The sequence below is a fragment of the Vulpes vulpes genome, chromosome 14 (assembly GCF_048418805.1).
Source record: "Vulpes vulpes isolate BD-2025 chromosome 14, VulVul3, whole genome shotgun sequence".
In the NCBI taxonomy this organism is placed as follows: domain Eukaryota; kingdom Metazoa; phylum Chordata; class Mammalia; order Carnivora; family Canidae; genus Vulpes; species Vulpes vulpes.
In genome coordinates, this window is record NC_132793.1 from 108,106,428 (window position 1) to 108,132,544 (window position 26,117).

The 26,117-nt window shown below is 60.7% G+C and overlaps 1 protein-coding gene across 6 annotated transcripts in view; it reads left to right on the forward strand.

Annotated features, from left to right (window-relative positions):
* SH3TC1 (SH3 domain and tetratricopeptide repeats 1) overlaps positions 1-24,691 on the forward strand; it is a 48,018-nt gene extending 23,327 nt beyond the window's left edge. For 5 of the 6 annotated variants that reach the window (XM_025999399.2, XM_072737614.1, XM_072737610.1 and 2 more), the window contains 15 exons: positions 474-601; positions 1,977-2,082; positions 2,857-3,003; positions 3,607-3,817; positions 4,564-4,640; positions 5,441-5,636; positions 8,714-8,847; positions 10,427-10,465; positions 12,221-13,885; positions 16,200-16,380; positions 17,359-17,509; positions 18,688-18,810; positions 19,441-19,591; positions 20,488-20,684; positions 23,506-24,691. In XM_025999399.2, coding sequence (XP_025855184.2) covers positions 474-601; positions 1,977-2,082; positions 2,857-3,003; positions 3,607-3,817; positions 4,564-4,640; positions 5,441-5,636; positions 8,714-8,847; positions 10,427-10,465; positions 12,221-13,885; positions 16,200-16,380; positions 17,359-17,509; positions 18,688-18,810; positions 19,441-19,591; positions 20,488-20,684; positions 23,506-23,763 — 3,764 coding nt within the window. In that variant the 3' untranslated portion in view covers positions 23,764-24,691. The remainder of the gene's footprint in view (positions 1-473; positions 602-1,976; positions 2,083-2,856; positions 3,004-3,606; positions 3,818-4,563; positions 4,641-5,440; positions 5,637-8,713; positions 8,848-10,426; positions 10,466-12,220; positions 13,886-16,199; positions 16,381-17,358; positions 17,510-18,687; positions 18,811-19,440; positions 19,592-20,487; positions 20,685-23,505) is intronic. The other variant, XM_072737612.1, reaches the window with a different exon arrangement.
* The last annotated feature ends 1,426 nt before the right edge of the window (positions 24,692-26,117 follow it).

The window sequence follows — 26,117 nt, forward strand, 5'->3', positions numbered from 1 at the left end:
CCATGTGGCAGGCAGTGGCTGTTCAGGACAGTGGATGGCACTTCCTGAGAGGGTTGAGCGCTGGGGTGTGCGGCAAGCCAGAGCTCATCATAAGGGGACCCTCTGGCTTTCCGTGGGCCTGGGAACTGGAGGGAGAGCAGGGTCCAGGGCAGACCTATAGGACCGGGGCACAGGGAGGGGGGCTGTGGTGGGTTCGGCTCAGTTTGGCAGTTCCCTGGTGGACCTGTGTGCTGTGTGGTGCAGGGAGGAGTTCTTGGTCTGAGCAGGGCAGGGCCTGGGAGCTCTTTGGAAAATGGGAGAAAGGGAGAGGAGTTAGTTTGGGGGACAGGGTGGTGAGTCCTGGGATGCCTGTGGGTGTCTGCTGTAGCTTGAATGCCCCTGTCTGGTGCTCAGGTGATAGGAGAGGTCGGGGCTGGAGGTCAGGGTGATGCTGGTCACTTTGCCGAGTGTTTACTCTGTGCTGCCCCTTCCAGACCTGACCTTGCAGCTACTGGCCGTGCGGAGGAAGACTGGGCTGCCGGACGCCACCTTGCAGCAGACCGTGAGGCGCCGGCTCCGTCTGCTGGAAAATGACAGCCGAGAGGTGGCCCGTGCACTGGGGGTGAGCCTGGCTTCTCTGGGGGCCATGGGCAGGTACAAGGGTTCCAAGCCCAAGAGCAGGGACAGAAGATAGGGGTGGATCTAGGAGAATGCTTGATGTCCAGACCTCTGTCCCTAAGGAGTCAAGGCCACAGGAGGGGAGGACATCCCTGGAACACACCTCATGGTGGCACTGTGACTTGTCCCTGTCTGTTCTCCTGGATGACTGGGCCACCAATCACACCCTGCAGTTCCCACCACACGTGGCCCACCGTACACCCAGTGTCCCATTCCGGTCAGCATGCCCCCACCCTGCCAGAGATTCTTAAAGTCTCTGTCATGGGGAGTGAAAGGGACGGTGTGTGTGGATCTTATTCTTAGATTTTGATGGAGCCAGGCCCCTGTAGACCTCTGCACAGTGGACGCTCTGGCAGGATGGTGGCCAAGGAGGGGGCTGGGCCGGGCGACGTCCCTGTGGTGGAGGTCCTGGGCTTAGGGCTGGGCAGTCACCATGTGACCTTGCAGTCAGCCTAGCCTGACCTTGGCCAGAACCCAGCTTCTGAGGCACCAGTCAGGGATGCTTAAGCTTGTTGCCCTACGGAGCTGAGGTGCAGGTCCAGCAAACAGCATGGGAGTACCAGCCCTGGGTGGTGCAGGCAAGGGGCGGAATCCCAGCTGTGCCATGTGCTGAGGGGCAGGCCTCGAATAAGACATGCAGCCTCCGTTCTCAGGCTCTTCTTCTTTTTCTTTTTTAAAAAGATTTTATTTATTTATTCATGAGCAACACAGAGAGAGAGGCAGAGACACAGGCAGAGGGAGAAACAGGCTCCGAAGGGAGCCTGATGCAGGACTCAATCCCAGGACCCCGGGATCACACCCTGAGCTGAAGGCAGATGCTCAACCAGTGAGCCTCGCAGGTGCCCCCATTCTCAGGCTCTTAACTGGAGCCCAGAGTAGCACCCATCCACAGCACACATACATGGTACCTCGTAAGTGCTGGTGTTATTTCCAAGCCCGACCACCACCAGGAGTGTTCATGGATGGGAGTCAGGGGAGAGGGGGTACCAGAGTTAGGGCGGATGCCTGTGTCGTGCTGCCCGAGGGGCTCGATTGGGTTGCACAGGGCCCAGCGCAAGGCCTACAGGGAGGACCTGGTTTGCAGAGGGTGGAGGCCGAGCCTGGGGCACACAGGGGCTCTGGGAAGGAGCAGGGCTTGGCCCAGGCACAAGGAGCCACAGCTGGCTTGAGAGCCCCTGCCTCGGGCTGTAAAGGACCCAGCTCTGAGCCTCCACCCCTGCCTGGGTCACTTCTGCGAAGCGTTTGTGCTGCGCAGCTCTGTCCCTGTGGCCAGATGCCGAAAGCCCCCCGCCTCCCCCGGGACCGTTTCTTCCCCATAGGAGTTATCGGCCAGGCTGCTGTCTATCCACAGTGACCAGGATCGGATCGTGGTGACCTTTAAGACTTTCGAGGAAATCTGGAAGTTCTCCACCTACCACGCTCTTGGTAAAGTGGTGGCCCTCCCAGAACTGGTTGTGGGGACTCCCCCCAGAGGACACTTGTCACACACTGAGCATTTAATGTCATAAATCGGGCTTCAGAATAGACTGGCTCACAACGGCCGGTGCGACGGGACTTGGGAGTTAGCGCTCACCCGCTCTCAGGGAGAAAGGATGGACGGGATGGGTGCAGAGGTGCAGGTCTGTCCCCGACACGGGCTGCCTTCCATGTTCCTTCCTGCTCTGCGCCGTGGGAGAAGCTTTGCAAGGCCAGACCTCGAGGGAGGCTGAGTTCGGACCAGGCTGTCTGCAGCCCAGCCCAAGAGCTCTCTTTCTAAAGCACCCCAATCTGTTAGGAGGCACATGTGGGGTCCGGCTGCATCCTCTGGGGAAACCGTGCTCCACCACCTCAGTCCAAGGGCTGAGAGCATGGAAAATAAGAGCGACAGTGTCTTGGGCACCTGGCACAGGGCCTGTGCTAACCCTCCAGCACACGCGCTCCCCTTGAACATTCTCATCCCATCTCACGGATGCGGAGACTGAGGGTCAGACAAGTGGCTTGTCCTTGCCCAAACTCGCCAGGACACAGGGAAGTCCAGGGCGTCTCCCATGGTCACCTCCAGTCCACTCACAGCCCAGATGGTCAGACCTGGCACCTCTCTGGGTTTCAGACAGTCCCGTGAGTCCCCAAGATAGGGCAGGGCTCCCCCAGTGCCAGGGCCGCAAGGCTTCCCTGCCTCCTTTTGGAGCCTGCTGGTGACCTCGCCTATCTGGTCCCCAGGCTTCACTCATCACTGCCTGGAAAACCTGCTCGTCGACCAGGCCTTCTGGCTGCTTTCGCCCAACGAGGATGAGGAGACAGCCGTCCAAGTCCACGTGGACCAGGAGGCCTTGACGCTGACGCATGAGAGCCTCCTCACCCAGGAGGGTGAGCGCTGCATGGTGACGGTGACGTCGGCCAGCTCCATGCCGCGCTGGGGACGCCCCGGGGAGGAGGGCCCGGGAGGCTCTGGCCTGTGCGGGGACATTAACGGGGGCCTCATGCAGGAAGGAGCACGTGGGGGGAGTCTGGCCGGGAAATGCCCGGGCCCTGTTGCTTAGCAGTAAAGACCTGGTCAGGCCCCCAGGAAATAACAGTCAAAGGGGTTCTGCAAGCGGCACCCATACCGCTACGTCGTGAGCCGATGTTGCCTCAAGTGCGGAGGGGGCCTCAGTAATTGGGCACAAGTCAGCCGCAAACAGACCACAAAGCTGCCTGCCTTCCCCTGGCCCCCGAGAAGAAGAGAGGCCGCCAGGCTCCCAGCAGTGGTCCCCTCAGACAGGGAAACTGAGGCTCTGCGCTCACAGAGTGGAGCTGGGACTCCAGGCCGGTGTCAGCTGTTTCTGTGGATGCAGAGCCTGGGCCTGGGAGACCCTGCAGAGCGGCGGCCTTTACGCATGTCCCCTGGCAGGGAACATTCGGGGCCCGCCTGGCAAAGATCCAGCCACCTGTGGCCAGCCACACTGAAGGATGGTCTCTGTCCCTTTAAAGGTCCTTTCTTTGTCCTGTGTCCTGACCACCATGTGCGACTAACCACCAGCCCCCGGGGTGCAGGGGGCGGCCCCCAGCCCCTCGGGCGAGCCTCAAGGGGTCCCCAGGGAGAAGCAGCCTCCGCAGTAGACTCTTCTGCTCCCAGCCCCGGCACGTCCTCCAAGGAGGTGGCAACGGTGGCCGCTCCAGAAACTTTGATTCCGTTTCATCAGTAGGTACCGACCTTTGTTTCTCTGCTTCCTGTCAGTCTCACGTGTTGTCGGGCCACATGGAGTCCGTCTGCAGGCCAGAGGAAGTGGACAGGGCCCCGCAGACCTGCTTGCATCCCTATCTTGCCGCTTCCAGCCTGTGGCCATGGCAAACCAGGCCAGGTCTGGACCTCAGGGCTACCACCTGCCTGAGGACGCTGACATTCTGTGGCAGGGCCGTCCTGGCAGGAGTGTGCAGCATGGAGCTCTTGCTTCATGCTCTGGCTTGTTCTGAAATGCTTTTGAGGGCACTAGCTGCATAATGTGTGCCCATAGTAGGGAGGTATGAGGCAGATAAAACCTGGGGAAGGCAAGAACGGGTGGCATGTAAGCTCCTGCTCGTGTGTCCAATGTGGGGCATTAACTTGGCTTGGAGCTTCCTGGCAGCCAAAGCAAAGAGAGAAACTCGATGCCCTGATGTTTAGAATCTGGGAAATAACAGGCAATGGCTCAGCTTGTGTCTTAGGCTAATGGAGGGAGGTGTCCCAGGATGCCAGCCTGAGGCAGGAGGCACCTGGGCTGGGCAGCATGGGGCTCCCTGCTGGCAGTGCCACATACCTGGGCCTGTGTGTGTGTGTGTGTGTGTGTGTGTGTGTGTAGTGGGGGCAGGTGCTGGAATTCGCCTGGGTCCTTGGGGGGCTGCTGACCTGTCCAGCCTACTCAGTGTCAGCTTGCCACACATCTGAGATCCTCTCTTGTCCCACTGCAGGTGGGCTCTCAGAGTCCCCTGGGACCCCATCGACAACTCCGTGAGCCAACCTGTGACATCAGACACCCCATTGATGGGTAAATTCTTCCACTGGCCTTTCTCCCCTGGGGAAGGGGTGGGCAAGGAGGGGCAGGTACCAGCATTCAGGAGGCTTCTGTGCTCACCTTGAATCCTCCCCAAGCCAGAGGAGGTAGTGAGAATCCTCTCCAGTTCATGTTGTAACAACCAAAGCTAAGAGGTCCACCGGTTGGTCCAAATTCATTTTACACAGTGGGACCAGGACGACCCGGGTGCTGGTCACCACCTCCAGGGAGCCCGAGCATTGCACTCACAGACCATCCACATGCACAGCTTTCTCTCTGGCAGCACATTTGTCACGCCGAGGGCCCTCACAGAGGTGGGCTCGGCTCCAGCTGCATTTGCCGTGTGCACTAATGGAGGCTCCTGAGGCCTAGATCTTAGGTCTTCTCTTGCAAAGACAACATGGGCCTTCAGTGTGGGCTCCTGGTCCAGTGCTCTCTGCTCTGCCCATGCTGGCTGGTGCAAGGATGGCCTCGTGTACCCATTCAGGGACTATAAGGCCTCATGGGAGAGGCACCTATGTTTACAGAGGCACCTGTCCTGGGTGGATGCTGGCCTGGCCTGGCCTGGCCGGGGTGGGACAGAGGAGAGATCCCTGGCCTTGGAGGCTGACAGCTCTGGGTCTCAGTTTCTCATCCTTAGTATGGAGATAAGGTGCCCCCTCCAGGGATCACTAGATACCTGGCCCCTTGGGTGCAGTGGACACGCTCCATCGCAACCCCAACCACCTGTTCCTAACCGAGCCCCCCACCCGGGGTGTGCCCCCAGAACTGACCGTGTGGCCTCCTTCCTACAGCCACGGGCTTGGCCTCGGCGGTGGTGGACTACCAGGGATCTGGGCCTGAAGAGATGACCTTCAGGGGCGGCGATGCCATCGAGATCCTGGGCGCCCAGGTGCCTGGCCTGCCCTGGTGCCTGGGCCGGCACGTGGCCTCGGGCCAGGTCGGGTTTGTGCGGACGAGTCTCGTCAGTGTGCAGGGCCAAGCGTCTGAGTGAGTGGCCGAGGCCCTGCCCTCTCCTGACCTGCCCTTCCACCCCTGTGGGAAGTCCTGGTGCCCCCGCCCTGGGCTGACTCCTAGGTGACAATCCTGGACCTGGGCCTGGGCCTTCTGCCCTCGCGAGCATCCGGGCATCATTCGTTCCCTGGTCCCCGGGCTGGCATCCTTCCTGTCTGGTGTGCCCTGTCCTTCACCAGGGCAGGGGCTGTTCTCTGCAATCCAGCGTTGTCCTGCGGATGCTATGACAAAGCACCACACTGGGGGCCAAGAACAGCGGATGGCGATTCTGTCCCAGTTCTAGGGGACACAAGTCCAAAATCAAGGTGTCCCGGAGGCGCCAGGGGAGGATTGCTTCCACATTCCTCCAGTACCTGCTGGCTGCAGCGAGCCTGGCTTGTGTCACCCCAGTCTCTGCCTCCATCTTCACCTGCCCCCCAGCCCTACCCCCACGCATCTGTGTGTCCCTCTTCCTTTTTTTTTTTTTTTTTAAGATTTTATTTATTTATTCATGAGAGACACACAGAGAGAGGCAGAGACACAGGCAGAGGGAGAAGCAGGCTCCATGCAGGGAGCCTGATGTGGGACTCGATCCCTGGTCTCCAGGATCACACCCTGGGCTGAAGGCGGCGCTAAACCACTGAGCCACCGGGGCTGCCCTGTGTGTCCCTCTTCCTAGAAGGACATTGGTCATGGATCAGGGTCCCCCCACTCCAGTGTGACCTCATCCTATCTAATTACATCTGCAAAGCCCCTTTACCAAGTAAGGTCACCTTCTGAGGTTCTAGGTGGAGATAAATGAATTTTGAGGGACCGTTCACCCCTGTGCACCACGTTGCTCCCTTTCATAAAGCCCTTCGACGACTCTGGGCCTGGCCTTCGCCCTCACCCCACCCCCTGTGACCCAGACCCTGGTGACCACCAATGTCAAAGGCTGCCCCCTGCCATCAGAGCAGGTGTGTTCACCTCCTCAAGAACAACTTTGTGTGGACACATGCGCCCTACGTGGGACATCCCCTCCATCCAGGCCTGCCCATTTTCCTGGGGAGTCTCACTGGCCCCCAAGTCCCATGTCCAACAGCTCATCCCTGGGGATGCGCTTCTCCCCCTACAGGACCCCCACAGCCTGCTGGTGACATGCCTGCCCTGTCTGGGGGATTCTGAGCGTCCCCGCTGTGTGGCCGTGGGCAGCAGCAGGAGCGTCCCGGGTGAGCGGTCAGCACGCACAGCTAGGCCATCCGTTGGTGGCCATTCTGCTCCCTGAGCTTGAGCTTCCATCAGAAAGACCTCAGGCTGGGAGCCCGCGGGAGGTGGGTGTGCGGAAAGGCCTTTACTGAGTCTGTCCCGGGGCCCCCGGGCCTGGCCTCCCACACACGTCTGCCGAGGACCCTCTGGCCCTGACATCCAGGGTCATTCACAGACCGGCCCCTCCCAGATGGAACCTCAAAGGCCACTTTGGCTTCACAAATTCAAAGTGTCTGTTGCACCTGCTGGTCAGGAGGGAGCTGGAAGCTGGCCGGCCCGGGGCTGAGAGCCGCCGCTAGACCAGCGTCTCCCGAAGTGGGTTCCCCGCAGCTTTCCGTCACAGACCCGGTGGAGCTCACGCAAGGTGGGGACGCCCTCCGCGTGCCTGGCTGGCGGTCCGCAGCGAGGCCCAGCACCGGGAAGGCAACGCGAAGTCTGACCTGCTTTCCCTGTCGGAACGCGTTGCCCACACTGACTTCACCGTCAGGACCCTCTCTCTCAGCCCCAGCGGCGGCGTTCCGTGGAACCCTGTCTGGGGAACCCTCCGTCTAGACAAGTCCTGTCACGTATCCAGGGGAGACCGCGGCTTCTGCGTGGACAGCTGGGGTCCGTGTGACTTACGCCTGCCCTGACCTCGCCCAGGGTCTGAGCTGGGATGGCTGCTGGGTGCGCTCGTCCGTCGGCTCCCTGACGCTAGGGTGACGGGGCTGCAGCAGAAGCTCCTCGTTTGCTCAGCACGTGTTGACTGAACATCCGTCTATGCCAGACCCTGCGCCTTCATCCTTCGTGTGATGAACCTGGTGGCCAGGCCTTTTCTCCTCTTACTTTGACATGATTTCAGACTTAGGGAAAAGTTGCAAAGAGAGCACAGGATTCCCATCATCTCCCCTCATCCTAATCGCCCAGATGTGAGCGTGTTGTGATGCTTGTTTCCTGCTTTGCCCTCGTGTTTGAACCCTGTGGCGAGTTGGCTGCAAGCACGTGGCCCCACTCCCGGCGAGCTGGGCGGCGCGTTCCCTGAAGCCAGGACATCCACCTGCATCCCCACGGCACAGGTGCCACAATCGGGAGACGACACTGGTGCAAAGTCGCTCTCTGCGGGCCACACGCAGGTCTCGTGAGGATCCCAGTCATGCCTTCGAAACCCAGAGAAAGTTCCAGACCCCGTGGCGCCAGCCTCGCCTCCTTAATCCGAAACAGTTCCTTCATCTCCTTGTCCTTCAGGACGTCTCTGAAGAATACAGGCCTGTTATTCTGCTGAATGTTCCAGACGCTGCCCCGAGATTTTCTTTAACTTCTCAAAATAGCTCCTAGTTTGAAAGCACTTTTCAAAGTTTCATATTATGCTGCCAATTTAGTCGTACAAGCACAAATCGCCTGTGCCTTCTCTCTCTGCTCTCCATCCTGGTTTTCATCTCCCTGACTCGGCGCAGACATGTGCCCTGTGTTTGCATGGGGCACTGTGGGGAGCACCCGCAGAGGCTGTAGGCAGAGCCGTGGGAGCACAGGATGCGAAGGGACTGAACCTGCTTGCAGCTGCCAGCTCCCTCCTCACAGGGGAGGGAACTATGAAGTGGGGCTTTGTAGGCTGCCTAGGAGCTCACCTTCCCCAGGTTACCATGACCCACTGGGTCTGTAGCAGCCTCTCCTGCTCCTGGCACCTGTCTCAGCTGGTGAGGCACCATCCAGGAGGGCAGGATCTATTTTGTTTTTGTCCCAGTGGTGAAGACATAGCAGGTGTGAGGGGTCTGTCTGTCAAATGAGTGGAAATGGGTCTTACTTAGGAGATGTACTATCTTAAATAAAGCACCTTTTTTTTTTTTTTCCAGGCTGGAAAATGTGATTTTTCTCAATGAGGAAGAAAGGTCATTCTTCAGCAATGAAGGGCGCTTTTCAGAGGAGGACGCCAGGCAGCTACTGAGGAGGGCGTCTGGCGCCGACGTGTGCACCGTGTACAGCTTGGGTAGGTGTGCGGGTGCTGGTGGTGGGGCGCTGCTCCCCTCGTGCCTCCCACTGGCTTCGGGGACATCACGGGACCTAAAACTGGTCACCCCCTCCAGCCAGGTGCTCAGGACGGTTTTTGTGGGCAGATTCCCAGAGGGACTGGGGAGGGTCTGGAGCTTTCCTACAGGGTTGCACCAGCTAGTGACCGCCAGTCCCAGGAGGCACTGAGCTCCTGCTCAACAGCATCGGCCTGTCCCCTCGGTGGGCCGTGATTGTTCTGGCTTCCGTGCACTGCTCAAGACACCCCTGCCCTCTGACATTTCCTCTCCTGAAAGCCCGGCTTCCTCCATCAGGAAGTGAAGGAATGCAAACCCCTGGGCACTTAAAAGTGACCAGACAGATGCTGTTGCTGCCCCCAGGACTTGTAGGGGTAGCAGACAGGCCAGGTGCAGAGAGGGGGATGGAAAGAGAGGCAGGGAGGTGCCCACAGTTCCCTGAGGTTCCCGCTGCCCACCTGCCGCTTCGCCGAGAGTCTGTGAGAGAGTGACCATCCTGCTGTCACAAGATGAGGGGCCTGGGCCCGTGTGGCTGTGGTCTGGCCGGGTTGCCTGAGTGCTGGGGGGCCGGGGCTGGACCCCAGGGCTGCCACCTCCTACAGACAATGCCGCACCGCCCTGTGCTCAGGGAAGGCAGCGCCCCGCACAGAGGCGGGACACGTGTCGGCCACAGCCAAGGGAGTGGGGCCCCAACAAATTTGCCGGTCGACTGTCGCGGACAGGACAGGAGAGCCGGTTCCTTCATCCCAAGGATGAAGGGGAATACATGTGTGGACACACGCACACACTTACACGTACATGCAATATGTACATGTGCACGCACACACATGCACACACACCTACACATCACGCAGACACACACGTGCACACATGCACATCCACACTTGCTGCTCGCACCTGTGCTTGCCGACGCGCATGCCAGGAACAGCTCCTCCAAGAACGGAGTTCAAGTTTCTAGGTTCCCACACGTTGCTCTCTCTTCCTAAAACAGGCAAACTTGGATCTCAGCTTTGCGAGTCGGGCTTAAACCAGCCCGGCATACGCTCTCGTCTTCGTTAGGAAGGCTGTGGGCACCCCTCAGCCGGGGGACGTTCTGGGGTCCCCTCTCCCGGGGACCGCCTAGCTTCCCGCGAGCCTGCACAGTTGTCCTAGCTGACTTTACACTTCAGACGACCTTTCCCAGCCAGCTGCTCATGTCAGCCCATTTTCGGGAGGCGGAAACCAAGGCTTAGGGAGGGCCCTGTCACGAGGAGGTTGGGGTGCAGGTGGAGCTGCTGCCCTGATCTCCGGGACAGCAGATGAGACTGCAAGCAGCCCAGGGTAGGGAGTCCACCCCTGTCCCCAGAGAGGTGGCAGCAGAAGCCCACGGCCTCTGGGGGGTGCGGGCAGGACAGAGCCTGTGGGCAGGGGATCCTCAGCCCCCCAACCAGGGGATCCTCAGCCCCACAGCCCCTCAGGCTGCCCCAGCCCATACCCCCTCCTGACATGGCCCCTCCCGGAGGTGCTGGCCCGAGAGTGATGCTTTTTTTCTCCCCATTTCAGACAGATTAGAAGAAGCTGAGTGTGAACAGCCAGAACCAGGTAGGCTCCTCCCACAGGATCCCCTCCTATGGGATCCAGGCTGGGGCTGGGGTGATGCCAGGCTGCACAGCATGGATGGGGGGAGGGGTGGGGACCTCATGCCTCCCTGGGGGAGGGCAGGTGGGCGGGGCGTCAGCCCTGATGGGGAGCTGGATGAAGTGAAGGTAAGCTCCCCTTGCTGCTGTGGTGGGGCCCCCTTGAACACGCCAGGCCTCCTGCAGAGCAGGGTGTCCCCTCCATAGTCTGAGCCATGCCTGGCCCCCTGCTCTGTCTCCAGCAGAGAGGGACCTCCCCTCCATAGTCTGAGCCATGCCTGGCCAGGGGTTTTTTTCTTAAAACCTAGACCAGCTGAAATTCTCTGCTTTGAGAGGGTGAAGGGGGTGCAGGGCCTGGATTTGGAGCTTCGTGCTGGAGCAGCCCCTTTGGGATCTGTCTCTTCTTCCCGGGCGAGCTGGTTAAGGGATCTCCCTCCTCCCTCCACACCTCCACCTCGTCCCCCCACAGAGGATCTGCACTGGGGAGATCCTGGGCACTTGAACGCCTGAGGACCCTTTGGGGTTCCCCGGCATGGAGTCCACCTGGATGCAAACAGGGAAGGGCCACCTGGGGTTCTGGACGAGGAAGGCTCCGGAGATCCCAGGGCCGCTGTGGGGCCTCCCCTCACCCCTGCGCTCTGCTGCATGGGGAGCAGCAGGACTTGCCAGCATCGGAGGGGGTGGGCAGCCGATTCACACCCACAGTGAGGTCGTCAGGTCAGACATTTGCCCCTGAACCGCACTGAATTCTCGTTTATTCCTGGCCTTCACAGACTAACAAAGAGAGTTCGTTTTGAACATATTTTGTGCAAGTGAACTCGAAACAGAAGAACCTTTAGATCCTGGTTCTTTCCTTGCAGACAAATTCCCCCTTTAAGCTCCTGTTTTCCCAACAGGAAGCATAGCCGCATGCTCCTGGGCGCTGGCTGTGCCTTCGAGGGCCGACCAAAGCCAGCAGTCCAGCGAGCGAGCTCCCTTGGGCAGTGGGGTTCCCAGATTCCCCAGCATCTTGTCCCTTTAGGAGCTGTGGGCCTCAGATTCCCAAACCAGCCAGGACGAAGGTGGAGACCCGGGGGTCTGGGAGCTATTCCTCATCTTTCCTGCCAGACATAGCCCCGGGCTGGACAGAGGGATACAGACTTCACTGTCCTCAGTTCTGTGGGTGGCTTTTGAGCACGTGCCGACCCATAGCTCTGATCGGCTTGTGATGATTTCATGGGGGGGGGGGGGCTGTACCTGACAGGAGACCCCCCAAGGGCTGAGGAAATCCCACGGAGGCAGCCGTACCAGAAATGTGGACATGTCTGTCCATTAAGTGGCTTTAACTCTTTCTGGAGAGAATTTTTTTTAAGATTATTTATTTAATGGGATCACAACCTGAGCCTGAGGCAGATGCTCACCCACTGAGACACCCAGTCACCCCGGAGGGAAAAGGACTTTAAATGATCACTGAGCGGTGCTTTTAAACAGGAAGCATAGGAGGGCATTCTTGGGTAAAAATCTTGGCCAAAGTGATCCCTAGTCTCGCAACCATGACTGAGTTCCCACTGAGTGCTGGATGCTGGGTGCTGGGCTCCGCGTTTCATGTCAGTTTTGATGCTCAGGTAGGGGAGGCTCAGGCAGGACCTGACAGGGACACTGAGGCTCGGAAGGATGTCCTTACCCCAGCCTGGACCCAGATCAGGTGCTCATCTATCTTGGGGGTTTTGGTGACTTGCAGAAATGCCTCTGCCTTCCCTGACCCCAGAGCCGCGTGAGACCCTACAGAAGGTGAAGAATGTTCTAGAACAATGCAAGTCCTGCCAGGACTGCCCGGAGGAGCCAGCATCCTGGGGTCTGTGCTTGGCATCCAGTGGTGCAAGCTCACCGGACAGTGAGGAGCCCTCCTTCTGCTTGGACTCAGAGGCCGACTGGACCCACCCGGAGGCCCTGGGCTCACTGCTGCTGTTCCTGGATGCGCCTGGGTACAAGGCCTGCTTCCGTGGCCTCTATGACCTCTCCCTGCCGGGGCTGAGCACCCTGTTTTGTGGCTTCACCGACGAGGAGGAGCTAGCTGGGCACCTGGCCCAGGCCCGAGGGGCAGCCAAGAAGGCCGGCTTCCCCATGGCCCTCGCCAGGCTCTGCTTCCTCCTGGGGCGGCTGTGCGTGCGCAGGCTCAAGCTGTCCCAGGCCCGGGTGTACTTCGAGGAGGCCCTGGGGGCCCTGGGGGGCCACTTTGGTGACCTCTTCCTGGCGGTGGCTGTGTACGCCAACCTGGCCACCGTTCACCTGAAGCAGAAGAACAGGGACAGGTGCGCGCAGGTGGTGCCCAAAGCCTCGGCCCTGCTGCTGGGGACGCCCAGCCACGTCTGCAGCACCGAGGCCGAGTCGGAGCTCCTGAAGCATGCCCTGCGGCAGGCCATCGCCTGCCGGAGCCCCCAGGCCGAGGCCCGGGCCTGCTTCCTCCTGGCCAGGCACCACACTCGCCTCAAGCAGCCCGAGGAGGCCCTGCCCTTCCTGGAGAGGCTGCTGCTTCTGCACGGGGCCTGGGGCTCCCCAGAGGCCTCGTGGCCCATGGACGGCTACCTGCTCCTGGCGGACATCTACAGCCGGCAGTGCCTGCCGCACCTGGCGCTGAGCTGCGTCCGGGCGGCCTCGCTGCGGGCCCGGGGCTCGCCGGGCAGCGCGCTCCGAAGCGTGGACCTGGTCCTCCGGAACTGCCCGCGGCTGCCCCACCCGCCCGCCCAGACGGCGCACCACCTCCGGCGGGCGCTGGCCTCCCTGGCCTCGGGCCCGGGGCAGGCGCTGCGCGGCCCCCTCTGCGCCAGCCTGGCCCGGCTGCACAGCCGCCACGGGCAGCAGGACAGGGCCATCTCCTTCATGGCGCAGGCGGTGGAGGCGGCCGTGGGCGCCGGCCGCCGCCTGGCAGTAGACTACGTGGTGGCGCTCGCCTGGCTCTACGTGCTTCACGGCCGGAGCCCGCTGGCCCTGGACATCCTCGAGTCTGTCCTGGACGTGGCCGTGGCCAGCGAGGACCAGGAGGGCGTCATCGCCAACCTGGCAGCAATTGCCCTCAAGAGGACGGGCCGGACCCGGCAGGCGGCCGAGGGCTACTACCGCGCCCTGCGTGTCGCCCGGAGCCGGGGCCACCTGAGGAACCAAGCAGTGGTGCTGGCCAATTTCGGGGCGCTGTGCCTGCAGGCGGGGGCCGGGGGCCTGGCCCAGCACTACCACCTGGAGGCCGTGAGGCTCTTCTCGCGGCTGCCCAGCGGCGACTGCGGCCAGGACTTCACGTGGGTGCTCCTGCGGCTCGGCCACCTGCACACCCGCAGGGCCCTCGCCCGGCAGGGCAAGTGCTACTACGAGTGGGCCTTTCTGGTCGCCGTGGAGACGGACCACGTGGAGGGTAAGTGCCAGCCCTGCCCTTCCCGGCCCCACTCTCCCCCGGGCTCTGGGTCGGGCGCGCTGGCTTCCTGGAGGGAAATGTTTTCCTCTCACTTCTGTCCAGAGCACACCCGGGGTTTGCAGCTTGGAGGCAAGCGGTTGTTCTTCCACCAGTGAGAGTGTTGAATATTTGCAGGTGCCCTGGAGGCTGGCTGGGGGGCGGCTCTCGCGGGAGTTTGCCAGGCTCGGTGCGGGGGTTGGCCAAGAGTGGGGCACAGACGCCCGGGTCGCAAGAGCCACAGGTCAGCTCCTGGAGACCATCAGCCAGCTCTACCTGTCCCTGGGCACTGAGCGGTGAGGATGCCAGCCTTGATCCTGGGGCAGCCTCTCCGCAGGGACAGTTCCATTCCCAGTGTCAGACAGGCTCTGAGCCTGCAGGCCTGGGGAGCATCCCGACCTGTACTCGGGGCACGACATGGGGTGCTCATCATGATGATGGGAGGCTCCTGGCCCCGGCTCATAGGACCTGAGGGTGGAGAGGGTCTAGCCAAGCATGGGATGGAAGGTAGGCAGAAGGTGCCACCTGTGCCAAGGCCCCGGGGTGAGCAGGCTGGGCCATGCAGGGGATGGGTGTGTTGGGTGGTGGGTGGTGAGAACCTTGGCTGGGGGGCGAGGGCAGAGGCCGGGGAACCCAGGCTGTGGTTTGACATTGTTCCCGAGAGCACTAGGGAGCCACTGAGGGATATAGGATATAGGACCCTCACCAGGCCTGGAAGGGGGCCCTCTGGACCTCCGGGAGGAGCCCAGAACTGGGTGCCCAGATGCACCCTGCAGCCTCGGGCAGGTCCTGGCTGTGCTCAGAGGTTCTGCCCCTGTGCTGAGCCTGAAGGAGAACGACGGCCGCTCTGCGTCGTCTCTGAGCTGGTTTGGGTAGCTTGTCTCCCGAGGCTCGACCTCTGTCAGCCAAAATCCTTCAGCCTCTTCTGTGATCCTTTCATTTCCATAAGACTTATGCTGATGGCCTCTCTTCCGCTGCCGATTCCAACACTTTACACCTTTTCTTCTGGTCTGGCTAAAGATGAGTCCATTTTGTTCATCTTCCTAAAGACTTGTCATTGGGTTTCATGAATTTTCTCTCTTCTCAACATTACTATTTTATCTTGGTTCTTGAACCTTTGCTGTTCCTTCCTTTTGCTTGCTCTGGGTCTAGTTACCTGCTCTTTTCCTCCTGCCTTAGAGGGGGAAGTTTAAATGTTTTTTTTCTGAAATGTTTCTTTGTTGGGGATCCCTGGGTGGTGCAGCGGTTTGGCGCCTGCCTTTGGCCCAGGGCACGATCCTGGAGACCCGGGATCGAGTCCCACGTCGGGCTCCCGGTGCATGGAGCCTGCTTCTCCCTCTGCCTGTGTCTCTGCCTCTCTCTCTCTCTCTCTCTCTCTGACTATCATGAATAAATAATTAAAAAAAAGAAGAAATGTTTCTTTGTTAATGTAGGCGTCCCTCTAAACCCTGCTGTCCTGCGTCCCGTGGGGTTGGGTACGTTGCTCTTGTATCTCCACTCATTTCGAAATATGTCCTCGTTCCCGTTGTGATGTCTCCCACAAGCCGCTGGCTGTTTAGGAGCACACTCTTTGTGCCCACATATTCCGGGATTTCCTGAATTTCCTTCCTCCTGACTTCTGGTCGTGTTTCATTTGTCTCTGGAGGACACGCTCTGTAAGACGTCAGGCCCCTCACAATTACTGGGAGTTGCTCTGTGATTGGACGTGTGGTCCCTCTCAGGAAACATGACTGAGAGGTCTCGTGGGTTGCGGGCTTGTTCCAATCATCTGTGTCCTCACTGATGTCCGGGTCAGCTGAGTGGGGAAGAGCTCGATCTCAGTCCCCAGGTTCAGGCGAGGCAAATAGGGCTGCGGTTTGGAGCCTCATGAAGGAGCTGGAAGCCAGTATGAATCCCAGCCCCACTGTGCACTGTGTGCTCCAGGCTTGGTGCTCTGCTTGGGACTCCGCGTGCAAGCCTGCAGCGTTGGGAAGCCGGTGCTCCCTGCCTGGTCGGCGTGGTAGGAAGGCAGCGCGGCATGGTGGGAGAGGCCGGCCAGGACCCCCCCAGGCCTGGGAATTGTGGAAGAGGTCAGCACCGTATCTGTGACCTGCCCTACCTGGGCTCATCACCGTGTGCTCATCGGCTGTGCGACCTTGAGCAGGTGGCCTAGCCTGTCTGGGCTCAGTTTCCACACCTGCGATGCCCCAGAGGCTGGCACACAGCAGGGGCCTTTGGACCTTGCAAATGTCCCTGCGGTGCATGACAGTGATGCCCTCCTTTTGTCTCCCCCGCCCAGGCCAGCTGCGTGCCGTCCAGCATCTCTGTCACTTCTATAGCACCGTCATGCCCAGCGAGGCCCAGTGCGTCGTCTACCATGAGTTCCAGCTCTCGCTGGCCCGCAGGGTGGCCGACAAGGTGCTGGAGGGTCAGCTCCTGGAGACCATCAGCCAGCTCTACCTGTCCCTGGGCACGGAGCGGTGAGGATGCCAGCCTTGATCCTGGGGCAGCCTCTCCGCAGGGACAGTTTCATTCCTAGTGTCAGACAGGCTCTGAGCCTGCAGGCCTGGGGAGCATCCCGACCTGTACTTGGGGCATGTGGGTCCCAGGACAGCTGTCCTCTTCCTACACACCTCCCGGCCTTCCAGGGGAGGCAGAGTGTGCATTTCTGGGTCACTTTTCAGATCATGGCGACTTTTGGAAACTGACCTCTGCGTTCCCCGAGTCTCCTTCAGCCAGCCCAGCTCTGGGCCGAGCAGCCTGTCCCCGACTGTCCCCTCAGATGTAAGGACTAGAGGATTCTTGTCCATGGAGTGATAGCTGGTTGTCCCACCTGCTTCCTGTGGGCAGAGTTTCGGGGTCACCTGTCCTATGTAATGCCTACACTGTGCATCCCAATCAGGTGTGGTAAGGGACAGCCTGGGAAGATCACTGAGGACACCCTCTCCAGCGGGAGACTCTCTGAGAGGCAGGGAGGGAGCCACAGCCCAGCCTCGGCCTCCCCCCACACTCCAGGGCCTCAATTTCACCACAGGACTAATGGACGGTGACCTTGACAAATGCTTCTCAAAGTGGGGTCCCCAGAGCTGCAGCATCCACATCACCTGGGAGCCTACTGGGAAGGCACATTCCCGGGTCCCACCCCAGACCTGCCAAGTCCCAAACCCTGGGAGCACGGCCCTACAACCCGAGTTTGAGAACCCCTGGCACAGGTTATCTCTACATTTCTGCCCAGTGCAGATGCTCCCTGCTGCGGCCAGAGGTCACATGTCCGTGTCTGGGGAGGCGGGGTAGAGACAGAGGGGCCTGCTCCTCCTCTCCGTTCCCTCCCAAGAGCCTTCTTGACTTTTGCCAGCTGAGCAGATGTAACCAGACGGGCACTGGGAAGAGCCCAGTCTGCCCCCACGCGGGCAGCTGGCCTGGGAGCACCTGCTCTGACCAGCTGGCTCTAATTCCAGGGCCTACAGGTCCGCGCTGGACTACACCAAGCGCAGTCTGGGGATATTCATCGACCTCCAGAAGAAGGAGAAGGAGGCACATGCCTGGCTGCAGGCAGGGAAAATCTACTACATCCTGCAGCAGAACGAGCTGGTGGATCTGTACATACAGGTGCAAGGGCGTGGAGCGCGTGCACCACACTCGCTGCCCACTCACTCTCTCCTTCGTCCCCAGAGCACGGCAGGCACCTGCTGCGTGCTGGCTGCCTACGCCACCCCCACCCCTGGACTCCCACTTCCAGCATCTTACACAATGACCCAAGCAAGCCCCCGGGGGGCCAGAGGCGGGTGCCCCTCACTGCGCCCACCTGGGCTGGTACACAGCAAGTGCTCAGTAAACATGCAAATGATGCGTTCGGTCTATTAACACACGGGAGAACTTGCTTCCGCGGTATGTGGCGTGTCTCCTTAGAAATGCATTAATCACAAGCTCCATTTCCAGTTGCATTCCCAAACATGACGTGATTTGAAGTAAATTGAGAGGCTTGTGAGGGTTATGTTTTCATTTTTGAGCACCTGCTGTGTACTTCCCTGGGCCAGGGGCTGAGGATCCCAGATAGGGAGCTTACGGCTGAAAGGGGGAGCAGACACATCAGTAAACAGTTCTCCCATGGGGCTGCCTTGGGGCTATAGGCAGGGACATGGTGGAGGAAGGAGCCAGGAGGGTGAGCTCCAGTTGGTCTGGGGAGGCTGGATTGAGCAGCGGGGGTGGGGCCCACCTTCGAGGTGGGCTCTGGACAGTAGGATTCTCAGGGGCAGAGGCCAGATGTGCATGTGTGGCCGATTCTGGATTGCCTGTGGGGGCTGGTCTACTCTTGTCCATTCATCTGCTGTTCGTTGAGCACCTAGTATGCACCAGGCACCTTGCTGGGCTCTGGATATGGCAGAGAAGCAACAGCCTTAGCCACCTGGTGGGAGGGACAGGCAGGTGTGTGCTGTCAGGTGTTGCCAGGGGCCACGGAGGAAGATAGTAGAGGGGAAGCCGGATAGTAGAGCCAGGGTCTGGGACTGGTTGCAGGGATTCAGGGGCCTCCACCTCTGAGCTCCGTCCCAAACTCCTCACCAGCCCACACTTGCCGACTCCCAGGGCCCTGGCCAGACAGAGTTCCCCATGGCACATAGCAGGAACCGCCGTCCCCGCTGAAGGACGAAGGTGTGGGTGAGGGGAAAGGCAGCCGCACTCCTGTTGCACATCCTCAGGGCCGCCCCGAGGGTCTAGGGGCAGCTGGGGATGCTGAGAGTCTCCGCCGGAGCACTGTGGGCCTCATGAGAGTTTCTGCGTGCCCACAGGTGGCGCAGAATGCAGCCCTATACACGGGGGACCCCAACCTGGGACTGGAGCTGTTTGAGGCGGCAGGGGACATCTTCTTCAACGGGACCTGGGAGCGGGAGAAAGCCGTGTCCTTCTACCGGGTGAGCTGGCTGATGAGGGCGGGCCTGCTGCCTAGAGGGAGGGCCGTCCCATGCACTCACTTAATTCATTCCTGGGTGGCTTCACCCAGGATGATCCTGACCCCCAGCCCCAACCTGGGAGGGACCATTGGAGGGACAGAGGCCGCTCTGGGCTTACAGGACCTCAAACTCCTGGGAGGCCAGTCCTACTCCATCTGGCAGATAGGAAACTGAAGCCCAGAGATGCATGGGGCACAGCGCAGGACACACAGCCCGACCATGGAGGGACCGGCACCAGGGCCAGGACTGCATGCATCTCCAAGTAGAGCAGCTGCTCCCTGCCCGGCCAGCCCACAGCCTGCAGCCCAGCCCTGGGAACAGAGAAACACCCACTTTTAGAGCAGGAGGGTGTTGGGTCCTACTTGTCAGGCTCTCATCAGCCGGGGGTTGGGGGCACTGGTCTGAGGTTACTGAGACAGGCTGCAGGTCATACCCCAGCTTGCTCATGGCCCAGCAGCCCTGTGGGTGTCAGGGCCTCTCCAAGCTGACTTTCCTCCTGGGGTACAGAGCTGAACAGAGATGCCACAGGATAACGGGGTACATTTGGGGCTTTGAGGGATAACAGGCCTGACCTGCCTGCTTGTGTGGCAGGATCGGGCACTGCCCCTGGCTGTGACCACAGGGAACCAAGAGGCAGAGCTGCGGCTGTGCAACAAGCTGGTGGCGCTGCTGGCTGAACTGGAGTCGCCCCAAGAGGGCCTGGAGTTTGCCCACATGGCCCTGGCGCTCAGCATCACCCTGGGTGAGCCCTGCACCCCGGCCCCCCAGGGCCTCTACCTCTGACACCTGCAGGGTCAGCGCAGAAGACAAAAGACAGGGGGACCCCAGGGCACCTGCGGGGCTGCAGGTCACCCTCTCCTCTGCAGGTCCCAAATCTGCCCCTGGATGGTGTGGGGCCTATTGGAAGTGTCCCATTCACTGGGTGGCTGGGCTCTCCTTGTCAGTTCTGTGGCTTCCTCTGCCTCTTTCCCTGCTGACCACAAGGGCCAGCCAGTGTGCCCTGTGTTCTAGACACCTCAGGCTTCTCTCTGGCCCCTATACACATGCCGAGCTGGGTCAGTCATGCTGTTCCATATGTTGTCCCTTCCCAGTGTCTGTCTCCGCACTCAGCCAGCCCCACTGTTCTCTGTCTGGAGATGTCCCAGTCCCCTCAGTCCCTGACACCCCCTGTCCCGGCACCTAAGGGTGCCATCCCAGGCCATGTGTCTTCCCCCAGAGAGAGGCACACAGTCAGTGTGCAGCAGGGTTTGTGTGCAGAGCCCTCGGAGGTGGGCTGGAAATTGGAGGGAGCTGGTGACTCCCCAGGGGTGGCGGAGGAGCTGCAAATACAGCAGGAAGGGTCCCTCTCCTGTTGGGAGGCTGCCCGGAGTCCTAGCACCTGCCGTGCACAGCCGGCCTGACTCTGGGGCCTCCTGCTGACCCCTCCGGGGCCATGTGCAGGCACAGAGCTGGAACGTCCACCTCCCTCGGTGGACAGGGAGCAGACAATATTAGGCCCACTGTGCAGGTGGAGAGACTGAGTCCTGGGACCGGCTGGAGCTTTTGAGACGATGTCGGCGTGGGGGGCCAGGGCTGGCCTGTGCCCCCACCACCCCCACAGCCGTATCCTCACGCATGCCCCCCTCCCTGCGCCTCCAGGGGACCGGCTGAACGAGCGCGTGGCCTACCACCGGCTGGCCGCCCTGCACCACCGGCTGGGCCACGGCGAGCTGGCCGAGCACTTCTACCTCAAGGCTCTGTCGCTTTGCAACTCGCCCTTGCAGTTCGATGAGGAGACCCTGTACTATGTGAAGGTGTACCTGGTGCTCGGTGACATCATCTTCTATGACCTGAAGGTGAGTGGGGGCGGGGGAGGCAGGGCTCAGGGCACGTGGTGGGTGGGGGAGCCAGCCCCGCTTGGAGTGGGATCGCAGATCGCAGATCGCAGATCCAGGCCTGGCCCCGGCCCTCCTGCCGCGTGGTCTCGGCCTCCGCCCGGAGCTCCAGACCAGGCTGTGAGGAGCAGGCCAGGTCAGCAGACGTGGTCCGAGTCCCACACAGGCCGGGCCCTGCCCTTGAGAGCTCCACGTCCAGGGAACAGTCTGACATGTGAGCAGACATTGGCCACCACTGGGTAAAAACAAACAAAAAAGTGTGTAGTCAGGGCAGCCTCCTGGAGGAGGTAACTGCAAAGCTGAGTCTTTTTTTTTTTTTAAGATTTTATTTGTTTATTCATGAGAGACATAGAGAGAGAGAGAGGCAGACACAGGCAGAGGGAGAAGCAGGCTCCATGCAGGGAGCCTGATGTGGGACTTGACCCTGGGGCTCCAGGATCACGCCCTGGGCTGAAGGCAGACGCTTAACCACTGAGCCACCCAAGCATTCCTGAGTCTTAACTGTCCAGCAGACGTTCGCCACCAAAAGAGTGCGGGGGATGAGGTCATTCTCCGGGGGGTGGGGGAGGAGTCACCACTGCCCCCAGATACCACGTTAAGGTGCTACCCAAGTCCTGGCACCTCCTCCAGGATGCCTGCCACTGTGGACAGAGGGATTCTTTCCTGGAATCCTAAGTCACAGAGGGAAACGGGCTAGGGATGGGTTGTGGCCTACCCCGGGGTTTGTAGCAAAGACACCCCTGCAGGCAGCCTGGCTAGATCCTGCCCTGCTGGATCTGGGGGAGCTGGAGCTGGGGCTCTCCCCGTCTCCCAGCCCCGCAGTGGACACAGACCAGAGCCTGGAGACGTCTGCATGCTGCCCTATGGGCAGGTGCCCCCATCGCCCCACCCTGGGTATGGTAGCACCGCATGGCACAGTGTCTCTGCTCCGTGTTGGCTGAAGGGGGGAGCAGGGGCTGACGTCTCCACCCCCCCCCCCATGGTACCTAGGGCCTGGGGCAGCGCTGGAAGCCCCCCACCCAGTTAGCAGCCACCAACTGCCTGCCTGGGGCAGCCTTGGCTGTGCACTGTTGACACCTGGTGGTCAGAGGTGGTCACTGCGGCCTCCTGCTATGTCAGAGCCGACAGTTCTTTGGGGAGCCTGTGGGCAGTGGTGGGTACTGCAACTTAGCCTCACTGTGCTCCAGTCTGTGTGATCCAGGCTCTGTACGATCCAGGCTCTATGACATCCACACTGTGTGATGGAGGCTCTCTGTGATCCAGGTTCTGTGTGATCCAGGCTCTATGACATCCAGACTGTGATGGAGGCTCTGTGTGATCCAGGCTCTGTGATCCAGGTTCTGTATGATCTAGGCTCTGTGATTCAGGCTCTATGATATCCAGGCTGTGTGATCTAGGCTCTGTGTGATCCAGGCTCTGTGTGGTTGGCTCTTCTCATGCTTTACTCTTCTAGAGGAGTGGTGCCCCCACAGGACAGGGCAGAGACAGAGGCCGGCATGGTCAGCTAGTCAGGGTAGGACTAGGAGCAGCATGGTGGAGCTCCAGTGCCAGGGACCCTGGGACCCACCACCCTCTGACCCAGTGAGCCTGCATGCTTCATGTGTGTGCCTGCTGTCCCAGGCTAGGCTCTGCGCTGGGCCTCCCCCGTGTAGGTGTGCAGAGCCTGGCAGTGGGGCAGAGCTGTAGCCAACCTCACCTGAGCTCTGTCATCTGTGGCGTGTGTCCCTGACCCCTGGGCCACTGAGGAACACAGCCGCACAGAGGTTAAAACCCCAGAGTCTATGTGATTGGTTACTAAGCAGCTCTGCATAAGAAGGGGAAACTGAGGCTGGAAGGTGAACAAATATGCTCAAGATAGGAGTCAGGGAGCTGGGCTCAGAGGTACTCAACCTGACACCAGGCCCTGGGGATGAGACCTTATCTCTCCATGGTCTCACGGGACAGGAAGGCAAGGTCCCTGGGCTTGGGAGGCTGGGGTCCAGTGGCTTCCCAGCTGTGCCGTGGCTGCCATCAGCTCCACGTCTATCATTAGGGTCCACAGCCGACTTCATACCCTGCAGCACAGCCCAGGAGAGACCGAGGCTCCTCTGTGCGCCCCCTGCACGGACAGGCATGGGAAAGCCTGCTTGGAGGTTGGGGGCCGTGGGCATCTCTGCCACTGTACAGCACCCCCTGTTACCTGCACATGGGGGCATCAGGGCTGAATGAGCATGACTTGAATAGGACAGATTTGGGTGTGAATCCTGCATGTGCCCCCATTGACTGCTGCAGGCACATGTGCACACACACATACACGGATACACACCACTCCCCTACCACCCACAGTGGCCAGTTCCCTAGTTGGGATGTCCCCTCCTCCAGGAAGCCCTCCCATCCTATACCAGGCTGACTCAGGTGCCACCTGGGGCTCCCGCAGGCTGCTGCTCACCCCTGTGGTCAATGTGGTCCTGGAATGGGCCGTGGCTCCTGCCTCACACTGGGCCCAGTGCCTGGAGGGGCTCAGAGCAGCTCCGAGTCCCTGCTGTTCTGTTTTCCTGAGCCCGCGCTCTGTGCAAGGGCAGTGAGGAGCCAGGGCTGCCGACGGTGTCCTGGGAGCCGTCCCAGGCAGCGGAGGGAAGGGCCGGGTCTGGGTTTTAGAGTGGTCCCTCAGGAGGGGCTGGGGCGGACACGACGGGGAGGCCGGGCAGGGCAGCAGCCTCCGGAGAGACGGGCTCGCGAGCCCCCGCCTGCACCCAGGGACGCGTTAGGGTCAAATCTGGCTGAGCCACCGTCTCTCCCCCAGGACCCCTTCGACGCGGCCGGGTACTACCAGCTGGCGCTGGCGGCAGCCGTGGACCTGGGCAGCAAGAAAGCCCAGATGAAGATCTACACGCGCCTGGCCACCATCTACCACAACTTCCTCCTGGACCGCGAGAAGTCCCTCTTCTTCTACCAGAAAGCCCGGACCTTCGCCACGGAGCTTAACATCCGCAAGGTCAACCTGGTCCCTGAGCGGTGCTGGGGGCGGGCGCCCTGGCTGGCCCCCAGCCCCCCGCCCTGAAGACCCCGGCCCACAGGAGTGGACTCCCCACCTCTCCTGGGGTCTCTGCGGGGCTTGTTTCCTGGGAGACGGGGGTCAGACAGCAACCGATGATTTTGTGGTAACCTGCTGCAGCCTGCAAGACCCCTCCCCTGGTCTGCCTCTGGGGGAGTGTCAGGGACCAGGCCCCATCCCTGGGGACCCCCCTGGTCTGCATCCCGTCCTCAGCTGTGAGCTGGAAGGACAGACCCGGGCCAGGTCCCTCTGCCAGCCTCGCACACCCCAGTTCCTGGCGTCAAAGCGTAAGACGGCTGCAGGTTTCCTTGGGCATCTTCTCCCTCACCCATCCCCTCACAGCGTGTCTGGCTCTAGCTCTGCCTTCAGCCCTCAGACTGACCTCCAGAGCCAGCCCATTTGGGACTGTTATTGTCTCCATTTCCAGTTGAGGAGATGGAGGCACAGAGAGGTTAGGTGCCTGGCCCACAGTCACACAGCAGGTAGGTGGGGCTGGGTGTATACCACCTGCCCGCCTGCCTCAAGGGATGTGTCTGCATTAGAACCTAAGGGCAGGTCCTGGAAGAGGGTGTCAGCGCCTCGCTGTCTCTCCACCCCTTATCTGTGTCCCAAAGGCAACAGTCCCCGGGTCCTTCGGGGCCCCAAGGGAAGGTGGCCCCAGTGCTCTCCGACCTGAGCATCCTCTGGCCCAGCCTGGCCCGTCACCTGCAGCCCCGCTGGCCCTGCGTGGTCTGCTGCTGAGCTTGTCTAAAGGCCCATCTGCACCGCCAAGTGCCAGGGAGCCTCGATTTACAGGCAGGGAAATAGTCTCAGAGAGGCCGTGGGTCTCCCGGGTCGATCTCCCCCACACGGCATCATGTCACTCTCCTCTTTTTCTTTAATTTATTTTGTTAAGTAAGGTGAAATTTACATAAAATTAACCATTTAACATGGACAGTTCAATGGCATTTTGTGTATTTACAGTGACGAACATGTTTTCATTGCCCCATGGAAAACTGTCCCTAGAAAAGTCACTTCTCCTTCCCCCTCCTTCAAGAGCCTCCTTGAGCAAGAGGGGAAGCTGAGGCCGGCAGAGGGACTGGATGGTGGGCCAGAACTCTGGGTCAGGACCTGAGCCCGGGAGAGGTTGCAGGCCCCAGGGGCCCCAGGGAAGGGGGCAAGGGATTGGGGTCTGCGATGCCCCGGGGCCCTGCCCACTCAGAGCTGGCCTGCACGTTTCCCCCGGGCCTCTCCCACCAGGGAGCAGCAGAGAGCCTTCCAGAAGCTGGCGCAGAGAGGCTGCCGAACCTCCCAAACTTGACCCCAAAATGCCTTCTAGAGGCAGGAGGGAGGGCGTGGAAAGCAGGAGGCGGCCTCACTGTAATTGAAAACAGGACGACCTGATGACCTGGTGCAGCAGGCAGCGGCACAGTAACCCCAGGACAGATCTCGGGTCACTGACTGCTGGGCGCCGCCCGGGCCTGGGCCTGCAGCCACCCCGCAGCGGATGGGGCCAGAGGGCAGGGTCACTCAGGGGCCCCACCACCTGCCTGGGAATCCGCGCCCCACCCCCTGACCTTCCCAGAGCTGTCGCTCCCACCCCCCGCATCCAGGGTCCCACGCCCCCCACCTGCCGGAACCCTGATACCCCAGGGCAGCAGACTTGGTGGTCCCAAGGGGGACTTCGGTCGCATAGCCCCTAGGTTCCCATCCCAGCCCCCCCACTTAGAGGCTGGGGACTTGGGGTGACTTCATTTCCCTGAGCCCCAGTTTGGTCAAAGCCAAGCTGAGGCTGGTGACCCCAGTACTGGGAGTCAAGGGAGGATTCACAGAGCAGGGTGCTTGGTGCCAGATCCAGGGCTGAGGTTGCCTGTTTGTTCTCGATGATACTTAACACTGCGGGAAGAGCACCAACAACCACAGGCTGAGTCATCTGGTCAAGTCCCGTAGCTTCTTAGACCCTCAGTCTCTTCTTTTGTAACCAGAGACAAACCCTACATCAGGGTCCTGAGAAGGAAGAGTGAAGACGTGCCCGGCACAAAGCAGCTCGTGGAACCGGGCAGCCAGTCCCTTCTTTTCAGCCGAAGCCAGGAGGTGGACAGAGGCCAGGACTCCAGTGTTGCTCTGCCCCTTCAGGGAGCAGGGCCTGGGCAGCAGCCCCCTGACCCATCTGTCGGCAGAGTGAGTGTGGGATGGGCCCGTGGCTGGCACCTGTGCACCAAGTGAGCACCCAGCCCAGAAGCCCTGCTGCCCCTGCTGTAGAAGAAGGCGTCCCCACCGGGTCCTTTGGGGCCCCCGGCCATGCAGGTTCAGCAGGCACCTCCTGCACACAAGCTCCGTGAACTCCCGCAGGTCATGCGAGGACAAATGTCAAGCCAAAT